An 18,077-nucleotide genomic window follows, 5' to 3' on the forward strand; every position below is an offset into this window, starting at 1 on the left:
AGTTTCTAAAAGTTGGGGAAGTTTTGATTATTTCCTGCACATATGAATCCAACAAGACAACAAATAAATCACTGATAGGTTTGCTTGGCTCATAGACTGTTTACAAAGATGGAAAATATGTCTTTACTTCCTCTCACTGTATAAAAAAAAATTTCAGATGCAAATTTGCATTTTCCAGGATGGCGAAGGCATGTCCTGTCCTTATTTACCTTACTTTGCCCCTGATTAGCTTACCCTGATAATTTTAACCAAACCCAATCTCACTCCTTCTGAAAATGAACCTGAAAATTAGCATAAAATGAACATTTTCAGGTGTAATATTTTATTTGGATTAAGAGGCATATCCCTTCCCTAACTGTGAGAAACAGTTTCAGACGATTGTTTCTCCTGCACCAAATTCATCCATCAGATCACCGTAAAGGCTTTTAACCTGTTTTAGCCTGCTGCTGCTTCATCACTTACAGTCAGCACCAGTCTAACATGGCAGATACTTAATGACGACTCCAGTGACAGTGAGAACTATCTGAGCTCTTCACTTCAACCCATATCACTGCAAATGTTTTTCAGTGACATAATGCACAGACCCATTTTTAAAATCCTTAAAACGTTTTCTCCATTGTTAAAATAAACAGAGCTGACTTGTGTTAAGAGTCCATCCGGTCCATTCAGTAGTTCTTTACATATATCAGTCTGGGACAAAGTGGTGGATTGGCCGATTGTCACCCGTAGAACCACGTTGGTAACATGGCTTAAAACCAGTTGGAACCTGTGTTCATTGTTTTTGGTGTGTCTTGAACTATTTTGTTTGCAAAGAATGCAGATCCTGTCACATAAGCTCTCCGTGTTGCATGTGATGATTCAGCTGGGGCAGGTTTGCTTAAGTTTTTCAGCAAAAAAATGGTTTTATAGTCTGTTAGATAATTAGTAATTACCATCACTCCATAATCAATGTGTATTAGAGCTGTCAGTAATCTGTGTAGATGATGTAAACATTCAAATTGCAGAAATTACTATTCAAGCAGCAGGTTCAGTAAAATTGTGTTTTGACTCTTATTGGAGCAAACTTGGTATTCTGTGTAATTGCATGTAACCATCAATCATTCTTTAGTAAATTGTTATTTCTCAAATGAAACAATGTAAAGAAAGTTAAGCACCAGTTGTATCTCTATAATATTTTGTTTTTATGTATTCCTTTAGTGTGCACTGCGTACAAAATGACCAGACAAAATAAAAAATATGCTGATTGTTGGTGCAAAAACATTCATTGCATAATCCTATAGCAAACCAAGAAACAACATGCATATTGCATGAGGTTTATTACGTATTACTTTTAATATATCTTCATTGCATGGACATGCAAATATAAACCATGGCAACAGGTGAGTTAACAGAATAAACAAGACTAAGCACATATAGTGTGATTCTTTTGTATGCTTTTGCTTAATTTCCTAAAGGCTTAAGTGATTACATAGTGAGTACTTTAGGAATTGACAAAACATTATGTTAGAGCCACACCTAGGAAGTAAAGTTGGCAGACGTTGCTGGCACTTGTCACACTTTTAATTCTTATAACCACAAGTAAGAATGTAATTAGAATGAGAGAGAGAAAAGCTTCAGACTGAAGCCTACAATCAAAAGCACACCTTAAATTGTGTTTATTCAATGCAGATTCTTGCACTTGCATCTTTGCTCATCTGTACTTTCTGACTTTGCTTTAAATTTTGTTCAGTATTTCAGCATTTTTGCTAAAGCACTTATTCAAAGCCAATAATTACTCGTGGCTCCTCTGTGCACTTCTTTACACAATAGTTCTGAAAGAAAATGTGCGTTATGCGAGAGGACTCACTATAAAAGCTTGTTTTAAGCATTGCGTGTCAATATCTCGTCTTGAAGGAATTTGTCCAAAGGGCAACTCTTACATCTACCTTTACTTAGGCAGATTTACATCCATACGGTCTCTCAGCAAAGAAAGTGCAGACACATATGCTGACATGTCAGGAGCTGATGGAAGAAATAATGATAATAATAAAAAAAAAGCTGCTTCTGTGTACAGTTGTGATGTCAGTCTTGTGAGGGAACATAGAAAACAGCACCCACTTGATATTGCTTGCAGGCAAAAGATTTTTAAAAGGCAATATGTCTGCACTTGTTTTTCTACCTCCTCATGTTTATAAAGCTAGCCGAAGATTCAAGCAATAAAAGTTATGCAATAAACATAATTCCTTGTTTATGGTTTGCACAAATACCACTTCTGTACTCCCTTTGTGAACTGTTTTATGTGTCAAATCCTTGTGATTACGGGATAGCCTGCAGCACTGCAGCACTATATGCAAATTTTGAGCCACTTTCATTGACGCCGTCTCACATATATCTCGCCTTGACACCTTTTGTCTGCAGGGCAACAGCAAGCATGTAAATGAAAGAAAAAAATCTGAAAAAGAACATGCCGAGATAATTACTGTCACATGTCAAGACTTGCTGACAGAGTGCACATTTTTTTGGCAACAGGTGTGAAGGTATAGTGACATCAATTCTAATATCTACATGCTTTTGTTAGTGCATTAATCCTGCAACAGTAAATCGACATTACATCCAATGAGAGTGCTGCAGGGTCCCAGAGGAGGCGTGCACTATAAAAGTAAATCAGTGTATCTGTAATGCAATCTCTTACAGCAGCTCTGATTCACTTATTAATGAAGCTTCTAATATAATGTAAAGCTCCATCACTGCCGTTATGTTCATAGGCATAGATTTCTTGGGAAATGTGGGGAACAGGTAAATGTACATGCATGTGACAAAAGCCTTTTTTTGACAAAATTAAAGACACTAACACTGTAAATTGATGCAGAACAGGAAGCAAGAATTGGTGCATAAATATTCAGCAGAATACAGTAAATTAAGTTGTCCCGTCTAAAACCGGCTTGACATTGACAAAAGATATCTCGTCCCATCTTTCTGTGCATTATAGTTCTCAGGAACATACTGTACTTTCCCGCAAGGCGAGTCTCAGTTATCCCACAATTATAGTGCAGAGCAGATGTAAAGTCCCCCAAAGGCCCCCCTTTTGGAAAATCCTTGGATCTGTTGTGAAAACAGTGAAATCTTACTGTACATTACATAACCATACATGATTAGATTTGACATACATCCTTAACTTACAATCAGAGACAGATCTTGTTGTTTTCATACTTTGTTTTTTGTGTTTTGCTGGTTAAAAAATATTTGAGGCAGATCTCATAAGATATGACACAATGTCACTGATGATTGACCTTTAAATATTCAAGGTGATTCAGCAGTTTGAGAGAGATAACCGAGCCAATCCTATTGTTTCTTTCTTTAATTTATTCATTTATTTATTCAAATAAGACTTGAAACATGCAACAGATTAGCTATCAAAGACAAAACTAATTGGTCATGTTCACTTAAATTAGACTGATTAGAACAAATGCAAAAAAAGGACGTGTAAGAGACAAAGGAGTTAATCCTCTGTGGAATATTTGAAAAGGAAATGAAAATGTTTGAAACAACTGATAGATTTAAAAATAATAATAATAATAATAATAATAATAATAATAGTAATAATAAACAAATATAAAACCACGTTATGAATGATAGTTTGTATATGATTTTTTTTCAAACATTGTTTTTGTCTTTTTGCCTTTATTAGAAAGAGTACAGTAACAATAGAAAGGTACATTAAAAAGCAAAACAAAATAACAAAACAAATAAAGCAAAAAAAAGCAAAAAAAAAAAAACAGAACAGACAACTTCAAGAAAAATTGCGTGATTACCATGGTTGAGAAAACAGTGCAGTTTAGCAGGTCTGACAGGATTCAGTGAGAATTTCAGGTGCTATTTGACTGCAGGGGATGATTTAAAGGCCTAAAACCAGAAACCTGTCAGCTACCCTGCCATTTTAGCTTTTCTATACGTACTTAGGGGGTGGGTCTGAGGCCAGCCTTATGTAAGACCAGGTGTATATAAATGAAGGATATTCCGCTGCAAACACACGACTGGACACCTCCAAGTCACTTCTCATATGAGAAGCAGCGATTGGTTGTAGCTGTCTCGCAGGTAATTATCGCCATCCATGAAATGCTGCTTTTAAAATTAAAATCTGCATTCTCTAATTTTGTTTCTCTTTTTGTATCAGAGTCTGAAGTCTCTCGTCAACATGGCTCCATCTGGAAACTGCACCTCTGTCATCAACTTGCGTTACCAAGATGGCAGCGAGGGGAGCTCCTCCAACCCTGCCAAGTTCAACAACCAAGACTATGTGCAGCTGAAAGATACCTACCTGCGCAGACGTAATCTGTTTGTGGACAGCACCTTCCCACCTGACAACCGATCTCTGGGAGACGTGCCTGATCTGAGCTGGAGGCATGAAGCCCAAGTGGAGTGGCTTCGACCAGCGGTAAAATACTCTCAAATATGTTTTTACCTCCTCTTGTTAATCAATCACATATATGTTTTTGTACAGCAGAGGAATGCACATTTTTACATTGTGATTTTTTTTATGTGTTTTTAAATGCTATTGCACATCTGATTTATTTCCTTTGTTGCATTGTCTAGGACATCTTGAAAGCACAAAACCGCAGCGAAGAGCCTGTTTTCTGCACAAAAGGAGCCTCACGCTTTGACTTTGGTCAAGGCAATGTGGGTAAGCAAGGATCTGTTTTTTTAGTTAAAGACACAACATCAACACCTTGCTTTGGTAAAAATTTGATTTATGTGGCGATGCTTGATTTGTTCAATAATTTGCCAGGTAACTGTTGGTTTCTGGCTGCAATGTCCGCACTGACATTCCACAAAGGCCTGATGGTGCAAGTTGTGCCTATGGATCAGACCTTCGAGAACTACGCAGGGATATTTCACTTCAGGGTAAAGACTTATTGATACATACTAAGTGTGTAAAAGGTCCAGCGTGTAGGATTTAGGGGCATCTGTAGCCATAAATGGTATATTATAGTAATTACTACTTTCTCATGAGTTCCTAACCACCTGAAAATGAGAATCATTGTGTTTTCTTTATCTTTAAATGTTTATATGTACATACAGAGCATGCCCTCTTCCATGGAGTCCACTGTGTTGTTCTACAGTAGCCCAGAGTGGCCAAATCAAATATTCGACCTTTTGACACAGAGACTGTGCTATAGTGCTGATAGGAAGTCCCGTCTTTATGCTTCCTTTGCATTTTGACATGGAACCAAACAACAGCTGCACCATGCCATTGTGTAATTATAGACTGCATTGCGCTACTGCATAACTCAAAGAGACATGATGGGTGTAGCATGTAACACAACAGCAACAGCGTCGGCCTCTAGTGTGACATGTAACATACACATCTGCAGCACTTTATTAACGATAACAATGGTGTTTCCATGGCAGTAACAATCATTTGCCTTCTCTGTTATATGGGGGCTGATCTAGTCTGATGCTGGAAGGGTAAGGAGCTTACGAGTCTCATTGCCTTCTCTTTGCAGACATTTACGGCTGCTGTATAGCTGCTAACTGCTCCTAGCTGGTTTTTAAATCACCCGCAGTGGGTCGCACACGGAACACGTTGTCAAAACGTCACACCTGCCACCCACAGTCCTGCCCGGGTGGCTGTCCTGTTCATGCAGACACTGTTTACATGCTGTTGCCAACTCCTTTGGGGGCTTAAAGGCAAGATAACTCTGTCCCGCTATTCTGTGATCATACCTTTTACACAGAATGGCGAGGCGGTGTGATATTTCTGGTGGAGTAAAAGAGGCTGCTGACTGAAATTCTCCTACACGCTTTGCACACAGGGGGAGTTTTAGTTCTACAACCTTACTGCTAGATGTAATTAAATCCTACACACTGGACCTTTAAAAACAATGCTTTTACTCTGGCCATCAGTTAACTTATAATTCTCCCTCGGCCTTTCTGCATCAGTTCTGGAGGTTCGGCAAGTGGGTGGATGTTGTCATCGATGACCATCTGCCAACATTCAACAAGCAGCTACTATCTGTGCGATCCAACAGTGGAAATGAGTTCTGGGGTCCTCTGATGGAGAAAGCATACGCCAAGTATGAAACCAACCCACTCACCCTCATATAAAACACTTCCCTGGGTCATTGTTGTGGCACAAACACCAGAATCCAGGAGTAAAATGTTACATTAGCTAAATTATATTCTATTCTAATTCTGTTTTTTCAGAGTGTGTGGTTCGTATGCAGACCTGCATGCTGGGATGCCATCAGAGGCCTGCAAGGATTTCAGTGGAGGCGTGCATATGACTTATGAACTTCAGAATGCCCACAAGTCAGGCCATGATATGGAGCTGTGGGACTCACTGAGCAGAGCCACCGATTGCAATTCCATGATTTGCTGCGGGACTGCTCCCTCAAGAGGGGTAAGAACAGATTTCTTGGGGAAATTTTTATTTGGAAAAATTAGTCACTGGTGTGATTTAACTGTTTTGTCTGTTTTCAGGGTGGGATTGTGAACAGTGTGGCGCAAAATGGAATTGTGGATCAACATGCCTATTCTGTTACAGCAGTCACTGAGGTACATTCAATGTGTGCATACGTGGCAAACAAGAAGAAAAGTTAGAAGTCTTTGAAGCGTTATTTTGTTTCTGATTTGTCAATTTATTACTTCATCTTCAGGTTGAATATTATGGCTCCAAAGTGAAACTGGTGCGAGTCATGAACCCTTGGGGCAGACAAGAGTGGAACGGAAAGTGGAGTGACAAGTACTTGAATTATTCATTCTTCCAGCCATATGTGCATGTTACAGCAATAAAAAAAAATGCAAACACCGCAGGACAACTGAAGACTTATTATTTTAATGTGAAGAAAAATATCCGAGAATAAATGTATTTTCCTCTTGTGCTCAGGTCTGACATGTGGAATAGAGTAAGCCCAGAGGATCGGGAGAAGTGTTTTGACCGCCACGATGGGGAGTTCTGGTAAATTAGCTACATTAAAGTCCCTGTGAAGTGACAATTGTACTTCCTTTCTTATAAAACATTTACAGGTCAAATTTGGCTCCCTCAAACAAATGGTTGACATCTGCCCCTAGCCTATTGTGTCATTTGGGTATTTTGGTCTTTTAGGATTGAGTTGGAGGACTTCTGTCACAATTTCGCCGACTTGACCATCTGCTGTGAGAACCCCAACTTTATTGACGGCGACCTCACCTGCCAGTGGAAGTGCATGGTTTATGATGGCAGCTGGGTAGCAGGGAAATCTGCAGGCGGCAACTTATCTTACAGTGAGCTGAACTGTTTTACCTTAAACAAAAACTGCAAGGACAAAATGCTTATTGCGTCTTTTATGTGTGCAAGGGTAAAAAAATGTCTCTGAAGTTTCATCTTTTTAATGTTTTGCATCTCCTGTAGCTACTTTTGAGACCAATCCTCAGTTCCGCATGGAGGTGACTAAAATCGACAGAGAGGAGCAGGAAGACAAAAACATCTTCCTCTCTCTGATGCAGAAACCTCAGCAGAAGCATCGCAAAAGGGAAGACTCCTACCCAATTGGACTTACCATCTTTAAGGTTTGCATCCTGACTCCTTGTTCATTAAGTATTAAATCATGATAAATGATGCAAAATACCAATTAGCAAGTATTAAAATCATGAAACAGTCTTTATTTTAGGCTATTCCTGTGACAAGCTTTATTGACTTATCTGAAAACTGTAAAATGACTTTTTTTTCTTCCCATTTCATATCCAACAGATTCCACCAGGGGTAAGAGCAAATATCACACCCCAAATGTGCAAATTCCACATTTAAATTACCCAAATAAAACAATTTAATGCTTAGGAAGCCGTTTCATTACATTAAATAAACATCCTTTCCAGACACCAAAAGGACGCCTGAGGTCCTCCTTCTTCAACAGAAACTATCCTGTGAAGCAAAGACAGCTTTACACCAACAAAAGGGATCTGATTGAGCGGCACAGTCTGGAGCCTGGAGAGTACGTGATCATCCCCTCCACCATGAAACCCTACATGTCTGCAGAGTTCGTTCTCACTGTCTACTCCAAGGCTGAGACTAAGATCAGGTAAAAATAAATATTCAACATATATTGTATATTAGAACACTGATTTCATGCTTTGTGTCCCTGTCTGATGGCTGAAAGTGATAACATGCTGACTCCAGACCATTGGTTCAATAATAATTCAGGTTTTCTATGAATGGGAACACAAACTGATTGAGTGACATATTAATAAAGCCAAAAAAATTGTTTTTAGACAGAATTAATACTTTTAATGACTTCAAATGAGTTTTGCGTTATTTGGGGTGCACTGATGGTACACAATTGTGCCTAAAACGGCCAACTGGAGGTTTTGCCTAAACATCTCTCCACTAAAGCCTCTCTGAATTAGCTCTGCTTCACATTTTATGTTGTGGAGGTTTTGGGCTGCAACTGCATGATTTTTAAAGGATGTTCACATTGAAAGTGTAAAGTTTTGATAGGCGGCGATAAAATCTTTTATTTATACTGTGTTATTTCTTAATTTAATCTGGCCCAGTAACATCTATACTGATGTGTACACACCTGCAGTAAATCTCCCCAGTGTTAAATTTATTTTGATACCAAAATTATTTACATAGACCTGGCAGTTTTAGAGAAATACTTTCATTTTGGGCATGTAATTTTCAAGCAGAGAAGAGCTTTAAAGCTGCAGTGTTAACACTGGATCAGAGTCAAAGCTATGATTTAAGATACTGAGGTCAGGTCCTTGCTGTATTATTTAGGATCTATGTTTTTTGGGGTGTAAAATAAGCATGTCATGACTTTGGTTTGCCATCACGTTCTCCAAAACAATCTCATAATTTAATAGTTTGTCCACATTGTCTTGCAGCTTGTTGTACTGCCCGCAGTTGGCAGCTAAATTAGCAGTTAAAGTAGCTTTAAAGTTAAAATAGCAGCTAAAGTAAAATTGTCTGATCTGGTCCCAGCCCCCATGATGAAGATGACCATGATCATGACCATGATCATGACCACGATCATGACCACGATCATGACCACGAAGAGGAGGAGAACCTGATTCTTCCCGAGGTATGGAACAAAATAATATAGTACATACTTCAGCTTTAAGTTAAAGAGATCAAATTTAGTTAACCAATTTCATGTCAAATCTTTGAACTTTTCATCTGAAGCCTCCAAAAGAGAAAGACGATAAGGACGACACCAGTCCCATCCGTACCATGTTTAACCGCTACGCTAATCAGGTGTGCAGATCTTTCCTTTTTCACTCCTTCATCTGCCTGTCCAATTTTTTTTCCTGATATCAATCGGTCACACTTTCTGTTGTTAGTACGGTGAGCTGAAACCCAGACAGCTTCAGAGGCTCCTGAATGACAACTTCCCTCATGGTGAGTTGATTTATATCACGTGTGCTTTGTGAACATTTGTAATTCATTTTTTGTGAATCATGAAATCTTTTGGTGGTTTCACCACCAGCTGAGTTACCTTGGGCATTTAAATTTCCTGTGTTAACCATTCACAGGCGGCTGGAACGGCTTTGGTTTGGATACCTGCAAGAGCATGATAGTCTCTGTGGATGTATCCTAAAAAGAAAAAGAACAATTCAAATGCTTCACCATGTTTTGCTGCTTTTCTTGTCCTACAAAGCATGCCAGAAAATCAAAATGGATGCATTCTTTTCAGGAGTTAAATTATTACATTTTGATCCAATTTTGGTTCTTAACGTACAAAGATCGACAAAAGGATGACAATGACCTTCACTGAATTCTCAACTCTCTGGGAGAAGATAAGTCAATACAAGGTAATGCAGCAAATATGGGCATGATCAATGAAGACATATTTTATTCATCACCTCAATTATTCACTAAAAATAATTCTTTCAAAACTGTGGACTTTCTGATGATGACATACACACTTCAAGAGCTCTTTGTTTCTAAATGGAGTTTAATCCCTTTTTGCAGAAACTCTTTCATCGCTCAGATTTGAACCAGAGTGGATCCCTGTCTGACTATGAGCTCCAGAGGGCAATCGAGTCTGCAGGTACCAGTTAAACATAATCAAAACCTAAAGGGATAGTTCAATTTTTTTAGTAACGACTGCATGAGGTACTTATACATAGGCAGTGTATTACATATAGTAGATGACAGTCAGCATGCCCTTTGTTTGGATACGTGCTTCATATTTGTGAGTGTAACTGGAGTACTTGTCACTTTCTCCAGGGATGGATGTGGACGACATCTTGGTGAGACTGCTGATGTTCCGTTTTTCAGACTCCTCAAGCACCAACATGGAGAATTTCATCACTCTCATGTTACGCCTGGACAAGGCTTCAAGTGAGCAACAATCACCTATCACATCACTTTTTTGAAAAATGAACAAATAAACACCATAAAAAAGGTTTTTATTTGGTCAGAATGAAGAGGGCAGCGGGGCGAAAGAACTTAACCTAGCTTGAATCCTCAAATATGAAATCTCAAATGCACATCATGTTATGTCAGATTACCACTGTGGCCTGTATTGCAGCTTATGTATTTCTCCATATAAAAATATTTTTACTTATATGTTGCTTTTAAAATGTGATATTTATTTTTCTTTACAGATGTTTTCAGTGGAAAATCATCTGATGGGGTGATCAACTTCACCTGGGATGAGGCAAGTTATAATTAGTTACCAATTTATTGGATTATTGCTAATTACAGTAATGTATACATAGCATTTTACAGTTGTAATGTTGCCTAGTTGTTTGACAGTTTTTTTCTCTAACATTGCATCATGTTTTGTGAGCACATCATGTTTTAGCTTAAAACTTAAAAATTACTTGAAGATAAAGTTGACAATTTAACCCTTAAAAACCTGGATGGACAGAATTTTTTCCTGCACAGCGTTTAGATGCCTTTTGCAAGTATTTTAAAACTTGAAATAGGGGTTTTTCTTGGTTTAAAAAAAAAAAAAAAAAAAAATTAAAAAAGGCAATCAGCAGCTTGGTATGAAATGTCCCACAAATTGCAAAAATAAATAAATGGTAAGAAGAAAATCTGAAAATTAGCTGAAAAAAAAGAAAAGAAAATTATCAAGTGACCAGAGGAAAATATTAAGAAAACTATATTTACAATTATTTAAAATTTGATTACAGAAAGAATATTGCTATTTATATTTATTATTTTTTTCAAACTTTATTTTAGTTTAGTTATTTTCTGTTTTTGTTCTGTTACTTTTCTTTCCCTTTTTTTGTGCTTATTTCAGGTAACTTTCTTACAACGTTTTACAAATTTCTTGCTAATTTTTGGGTCATTTCTTGTTAATTTGCTCATTGCCTTCTCTCTGTGTTTTAAAAAGAAATCAAGCAAATTTGCTCAGATTTCAAGGGGTTAATGTAGTGGAGTAAAAAGGATCGTACTTCCCTCTGAAATGTAGTGTTCTAGGTGTATTAAGAAGCATTAAGTGGAAAAAGTACGGTGCTTGAGTAAATTGACTAAATAACATCCACCACTGTAGTGTGTGTCCCATTCTGTGTAGAAATAAGTCAATAAGAGCATTAGAGATTTAAGATTTACGAACTGCTTTTTTTTGTTTCAGTGGTCCAACTCCTTCCTGTACAGCTAAACTGAAGCTGACACAGGAACGCAGGAGACGCACAAGAGAAGAATCCTGCAACCAAACGCTGCTTTAATTAGAACTAATGTCTTCCTGCGCAAAACCTGTAAAGCTGTAACACATTTGTGTGATCACATTGGTGAAGTAAATGTTACCTCATGAAATGTGGAATTGTGAGCTGAAATCTTCATTCTTGCACACATTTTGACATCAGATTGTGAGTGACAGTGGCAGCACAAACACAAAGCAACAGAAGAAAGCGGGGATCAGAAATGATTTTATTAACTCATCACTGAGTACATCAGAAACATACAAAACCCAAACTAACAAACACAACATCACTGGCTCATCATTTAGTTCTGAACTTCTTCCCAGTTAATAAGATTTACTATATACACTCATTCTTCTGTGTAATATTACAAAGGGCTCTCTGTCAAAACTTATATTTACAAATCAGTGTTTTTATTTCACAATAATAAATCAAAGGGGAAAAAAAAGTCCAGTTCTCTCTCTCATCACTAAAGACCATGAGCACACTCTGCTGTTTAAACCTGAGTACTGCAGTGTATGGTGGAGTCAGCAGTTACAGGTTAAGGTCAATATTCAATATTTTTATTGTCAACAAATCCCATAAAAAGATTAAAATAGATCCTAAAAACGAGTCTGTGTACCCCAAACCTGATTACTCTCTCCATTACTTATTATTGTCACAGCTACCTCAACTGTTGTCCAAAACTATCACATCAATAAGCCATTATTGATGTGATAGTTGTATTCCAATAAACATGGTCACTTGTGGTTTATAATGAGTCAATTCCACATTAGGGCTGTCGCAGTGATGGAATTCCCCCGATGATGATTAAGAGTGGCTCAACTGCACAAAAAGTGGCATTACTGTCACTTTGTTTGTCTTTGGAGATAAGTTACCCTGACTTTAGTACTTTGTGTATAAGCTTGATTGTTAGTCTTTTTTTAGGTACATTTTTGCTTTTTGTATGACAAAAATGAGTGAAAATAAGTGTTTACTCAGCTGGGACAGCTGGTTGTGTCTGGTTGCTTTGATATGGAAAACCTGCAGAAGTAAAAATGTTGGCATGAGGTAGAGTACCTGCTCTGGATTAAGGGAAGACTGAAGCATGTAGGGAGAGAGCCCTTCAATTCGACTATTGTGTGCCACGAAGTCGATGCCGAAACGATATATCGTGCTGCTGCTCTAAGTTGACCCGTGCACCACGTACAGAAAATGAATTTGCCGTTAGGTTACATTATTTGGAAGGTTATCCCCGGAAGGTTACTGTAACAATTAATTTTATTAGGCACAACAAAATTTTGTGACATTTACAAAACTTTTAATAATTTTTACAAATGACTTTTCCAGGCCTGGAACATAAGATTGTGATTTTTTTTTCCATGATGTGGGAACCCTACAAGTCATTCATTTTGGGCTTTTTATGGGATTTGTTAAAAAAATAACATTAACATTAGCTGTATCCTCTTAACAGAGATAAAGGTTGTGTGCAGGTCAGGGATGTGTGTGCTTTGTGCTGCACAGCTATCAGTCCTCCTCCTTCTCTATGTAAGTCTTGCAGGCCGAGCGTGCCATCTGTCTGGCCATGTACCGGTCTCTGGCTGAACTCACAGTCTGATCCGTGCTGCGCTTTGCAAACTTGTTCGCCTTCTCCTCCGTGCCCTCTTTCTCCTTGCCTTCCTTTTTCTGTACATCTTCATTTCCGTGCTCTCCGACTGCTTCCTTCTTTTCTGGATCTTTTTCTTCTCTCCTCATTGCCTTCTCCTTCTCTGGTTCCTTCTTTCTCTCCTTCTCTTCTTCATTATCTTTGTCCTTCTGCTTGTCTTCATCTGGATTCCTCCTCTTCTCTCTTTCGCCATTCTTATACCTCTCTCTTTCTTTAGGGCTCCTCTCCCTCTTCCCATGCCTGTCCTCCCTGTCTGTATCCTTGCCTCTGCTTCTGTCATCGTCTTTGCCTCGGTCTCTGTCTCTGTCCCTGTCTTTCCTTCTATCCCTGTCATCTCGTCTTCCTCCGTGCCTGTCATCCCGTTCCCTTCCCCTGTTTCGGTCTCTATCTCTGTCCCTATCTCTGTCTCTGTCTCTTTCTCTTTCTCTGTCTCTTTCTCTGTCTCTGTCCCGTCCTCTGTCTCTGTCTTGATCTCTGTGGCTCTTCTTATGTCTGTCTCTCTCCTTCTCTCTCTCTTTCTCTTCTCCGCTCCCCGATGAGGGTGACCTCTGTCTGTATTGACGTTTTGAGTGAGCGGAGCCTGCCCCAGGCTTACTAAACCCAGACTTCTGCTCATGAACCTCCTCACTGTCACTGCATGAACTTGGGATATTGTCATGAGGTGAAGGCGAAGTCCTCTCTGTGTCTTTTGAAATCTTTGAGGTTTGAGTTCTTTGGAGAGAAAAACAAAGATACAAACAAAGGCTCTGAATATTTTTGAAATGTATGTGCTTGTTGTGTTGACGAATGTAAAGTGGAGCTATGACTGACTTGTTTGCTGAGCGATCCGGTATCTCCTCCTCTCCTACAGTCTGATTCAGCAGGTGCCTGTAGAAGCCGCTTAGGTCTTTTTGTTTCTTCACATCCAAAGCCGCTGAACAAAACAAAAAAATAATAATTTACATTGTTTAATATAAAGTATCCACTTTTCCAAAACATTTTAAAGTCTTTTTCCTTAAGTCATCCTTTTTGTGCCCTAAAGAAGGAGATACCTCTCCAAAGCCCACTGGCACAAACATTCTTGAAGGAATCTAGTTAAGACACCTTAACTGAGCTGAAGTTTTCATGCTTTAAATAAGATATCTGTTGTAGAGTATTTGTCTAACCTTCCATCGCTGCTTCTCTCTTCTCTCTCTCCTGCTCCTCCTTCTGCTCCTGCAGTTTTTGCTTGTAGGCTGAAGTAACGTAAGCTTCTTTATCTGCAAATTTCTCTCCCTCTGCCTCTCTTTCCTTCTGGATCTTCCTTTCTTCCCTTCGTTCTTGTTCTTTCTTTCGGTCCTCGACTGCTTTCATTAACTGGTGGATATACTTTGGCTGTAACAAAGAGGCACAGACAAACAGAGCATTATTAAGTTAAGTTCATAATCACGAGAAAGTTCAAGCTCACATTTTGCCTTTTTTTCACCGTTAGGATGTCAGAACTCAATACTGCCAAAAAAGCAGCACCACAGCCTAGGGAATCAGTGTGTCGCTCTAACATATTTTAGTGCATGCTGCACAGTCTTTCTAACCGTTAGATCACTTTGAAATCCCAATGCTGACAATTACAGCTATACACGTGTTCCACATTTATTACCTTTTTGTCAACGCCTCCCAGAATTTTTTTGTTGCTCTCAAGTCTCTGTTTTTGAATGTCATCATACACAGCATCATAGTCATATACAGTGCTGTCCTGCTCCAAGGCCTTGTGCATCTCCAAACGTGTCTTGAGACAGAGAGAGAAACACCAGAGAAATGAAAATGTATTTGTAAAGGTAATAATATAATAAAGGTTATATAAATACATAACAATAACATTGATGATAATAATAAAATTAAGTCACAAAGTCTTCCTCTCACCTGCTTCATCATCTTCTTTTTGACTGCTTCTTTCTGCAGACTCTCTCCAACTGTGGTCTGAGGAAGAAAAAAACATATTCATTGAATTTGGACAGAAGTCTGCTAGACTGCCAAACGAGAACTGGGTAAGTTTTTGGTTTTTTTGTCCAGTTTCCATAATAGCGGGAATAACCAAAAATCACATGCAGTGATTGGTGAGTGACAAAAGGCACATTCTATTGTCCAGCTTTTAGTAAATCGAAAAGTCTACCTACCTCATCATCTGAGTCATCTCCAAACACTGAGTGTTTCTGCAGGGTCTTTGAAACTCCTTTCTTCTGAGGCAAGATCAGCCCATACCTGTGGACAATCAGGCAACAAGTCTTCTTAAACCCAGACTGGCAAAATCCTGCATGTCAGCAATTTGCAAAGAACCTACTTGCTTTCCAGTAGCAAGGGCAGTCTTATTTAACCCTTTAAAACCTGAATTGACATCAGTTTTCTTGTGCTGTATTCAGTGTCTTTTACAAGTTGTTTAACCCTTTGAAACCTGAGCAAATTGGTTTGATTTCTTTCGAAAACATGTGGAAAAGGCAGTGAGCAACATGGCTAGAAACGTCCCATAAATTGATGACTAAAAGGAACAAGAAAATGACCTGAAAAATTGTTGGTTTTACTGAAAGGGAAAAAAGGCTAGGAAAAAGAACACGTCCAGAAAACTGTATTTATAATAATTCTACTTACATTTGTATTTTTTTCAGCACTTTTCTCTCTTATTTTCAGGTAATATTTTTGAAACTTGTTACTAATCTTGTAACTAATTTCTTGCTATTTTATGGGCCATGTCTTGTTATGTTGCTCACTTCCTTCTCCCCATGTTTTTCAAGAAATCGAGCCAATTTACTCAGGTTTCAGACGGTTAAATTATGGTTTGTTAACTTGTTTATGAGACAGGCGATTGTGGGCTAACATAAGGTTAAGCTCACTACTGCAATACGTCGTGCAACAATGAAAGAAACTAAAAAGTCTAAGGCTTACGCGAAACCTACCAAACAGCTGAATACAGTTTGAATGACTGACATTAGCTTTGAAACTCTCCCTGTTAGTTTGTCATTGGCCTAAATAGAAAAAAAAAAAAAATAAGATCTTTCTGGTAAAATTAAGAGCGAGTTGATAAGTACATGGCAGGTATGAAAAACTTAAAATCGTAAGTATTACACAGACAAAAATGGCTCTAGTTTTGTAAACATTCACTAGCTGCTTTATTAGCGGGGTTAGCATAACGTTAGCGTATCGTTAGATAGCTTCAGGAGCAGCAGGGGGCGAACCACCGTTTTTACAAATAACCATGAGCTGTAACACAACGACTTCTATGGTACATTAACCTCTTTATCATAACTACAACTACAACCACAAACCATGTAAAACAGTCTGTTTTTACTTATTTACACATTATTATAATCACGTTAGCTGGTTAGCTACTTACTGTTTTGTAGGGACCGCCATGTTGCTCTAGTGACTGCGAACGAGCGCGACAGATTCAACACAGTATTTCCTGAAATTCATACATAACAGTCCCTGCCATATTTACAGGTAAGAAGCCATGTTTATATTACCTCCGCACATATGACTGCTACTTATATTTTTTAATACTTTGATAATTGTCTCAAATCACTAAACATTGGTTTGTCAGCTTGTTACGAATATGCGGACTTCCACTGACACAGAAGCAAGTGTTAGATGATCATGATGGAGAAAAAAAGTGAGTTATCCTATCACTGACCATTGGCAGGGCGTCTTTGGTCAATAGAAAAATGAATAACAATAATAATAGTAAGAGAATAATGTCATAGATAACGTTTTAGTGTGTGTGTGTGTGCGTGTGTGTGTGTGTGTGTGTGCGTGCTGTATTTATAGGCCTACCTGTAAAGCCTTACAGTGGTTAAAGCATTGTTTTTGTTACCAACAGATGACGCTATTGCTCCAAAATGTCCACCTCATTGATCAGACAGTAGCATAATTAATTAATCAATCCAAGTAACCTTCTGCTCCACAGCAAACATAAAGTTTTAATTTTTAAATTCAGAAAATTCAATGTCGAAATGTTCTCCTTAGCCTGCAAACAGAAGTTGGGCTTCAAATCTGTGAGATATCTGTAAACTCTGATGAATTTGAGGATAACAAAATTTGACTACTGGGGGAATGTACACTTCTTGAATTTGAGGCACATTATTCAATTATATGTCATCTTTATATTTTGGGCCTATGGACTAAGTGCAAAAGCAAAATGACTGTGCAGATGTGTGAAAACATTGCAGCTCTTGTTTGGATGCTTTTCATGTTAACAGTTCATCTTGCTGGAAATTCACTCAACTCTTGGGCAAATGATCCCTTTCAAAACACATAGGACAATGTTAAAACATTTTTAAAGAGTTAGCAGCATTTAACATGTTAGTGGCTCCCTATTTTTTTATTTTACTAAACATGTCTATTCAGTATTTCTCATCACAGGGTATATATCTGTAGGTGTTGAGAGCAGAAAAGTCAAAGAGTGATTTTCCTCTATAAGAGTCCTATTTGAATAGGATTTAGAGGACTGATGGGGTAAAACTACACAATATTTAAAAAATTAAATGATAATTAAAATCAAAATAAAAATATACATAATTCTAGGAAAATTTTGTTTTATTATATTTCCTTATTTTGTAATCATCCTGCAACCCTTGAAGTTCATTTCGTGACCCACTGAAGGGGTCCTCACATTCAGGTTTGGAACCAGTCACCACAATGACCACAAATCAAAGCATATAATATAAGTTTACAGGAATTTTTATTCTGCTGCTGTGGCTACTGTAAAGCAAATAAACTGATCTCATGTTATTCGCTCATGTTGTTTGTTATTTTCAGTGTTGTCAGCCGCGCTGTTCTAAACCTGTGGTATGTCATTCTCCTAAATCAGATCAGA

At 38.1% G+C, this 18,077-nt stretch overlaps 2 protein-coding genes across 2 annotated transcripts; one reads left to right on the forward strand and one right to left on the reverse strand.

Annotated features, from left to right (window-relative positions):
* Positions 1-4,174: 4,174 nt before the first annotated feature.
* Positions 4,175-11,570, forward strand: LOC121952757 (calpain-1 catalytic subunit-like). The gene is made up of 21 exons (XM_042499584.1): positions 4,175-4,414; positions 4,573-4,660; positions 4,766-4,881; positions 5,920-6,053; positions 6,184-6,379; positions 6,460-6,534; positions 6,636-6,721; positions 6,866-6,937; positions 7,085-7,242; positions 7,370-7,527; positions 7,709-7,720; positions 7,834-8,036; positions 8,939-9,038; positions 9,140-9,211; positions 9,298-9,355; positions 9,490-9,545; positions 9,700-9,768; positions 9,929-10,007; positions 10,187-10,300; positions 10,567-10,619; positions 11,544-11,570. Exons 1-21 carry the CDS (start codon positions 4,175-4,177, stop codon positions 11,568-11,570), a joined length of 2,166 nt encoding a protein of 721 aa, XP_042355518.1.
* Positions 11,571-11,825: 255 nt separating this feature from the next.
* nsrp1 (nuclear speckle splicing regulatory protein 1) lies at positions 11,826-16,624 on the reverse strand. Its single transcript, XM_042499099.1, has 7 exons — positions 16,599-16,624; positions 15,388-15,472; positions 15,134-15,190; positions 14,871-14,999; positions 14,401-14,608; positions 14,066-14,168; positions 11,826-13,966 (listed from the first exon to the last, which is right to left on the reverse strand). The coding sequence occupies exons 1-7, from the start codon at positions 16,616-16,618 to the stop codon at positions 13,117-13,119; spliced, it is 1,452 nt and encodes a 483-aa protein (XP_042355033.1). The 5' UTR covers positions 16,619-16,624; the 3' UTR covers positions 11,826-13,116.
* Between the last annotated feature and the right edge of the window lie 1,453 nt (positions 16,625-18,077).

This window comes from Plectropomus leopardus, chromosome 13 (genome assembly GCF_008729295.1).
Source record: "Plectropomus leopardus isolate mb chromosome 13, YSFRI_Pleo_2.0, whole genome shotgun sequence".
Taxonomy (NCBI): Eukaryota; Metazoa; Chordata; class Actinopteri; order Perciformes; family Serranidae; genus Plectropomus; species Plectropomus leopardus.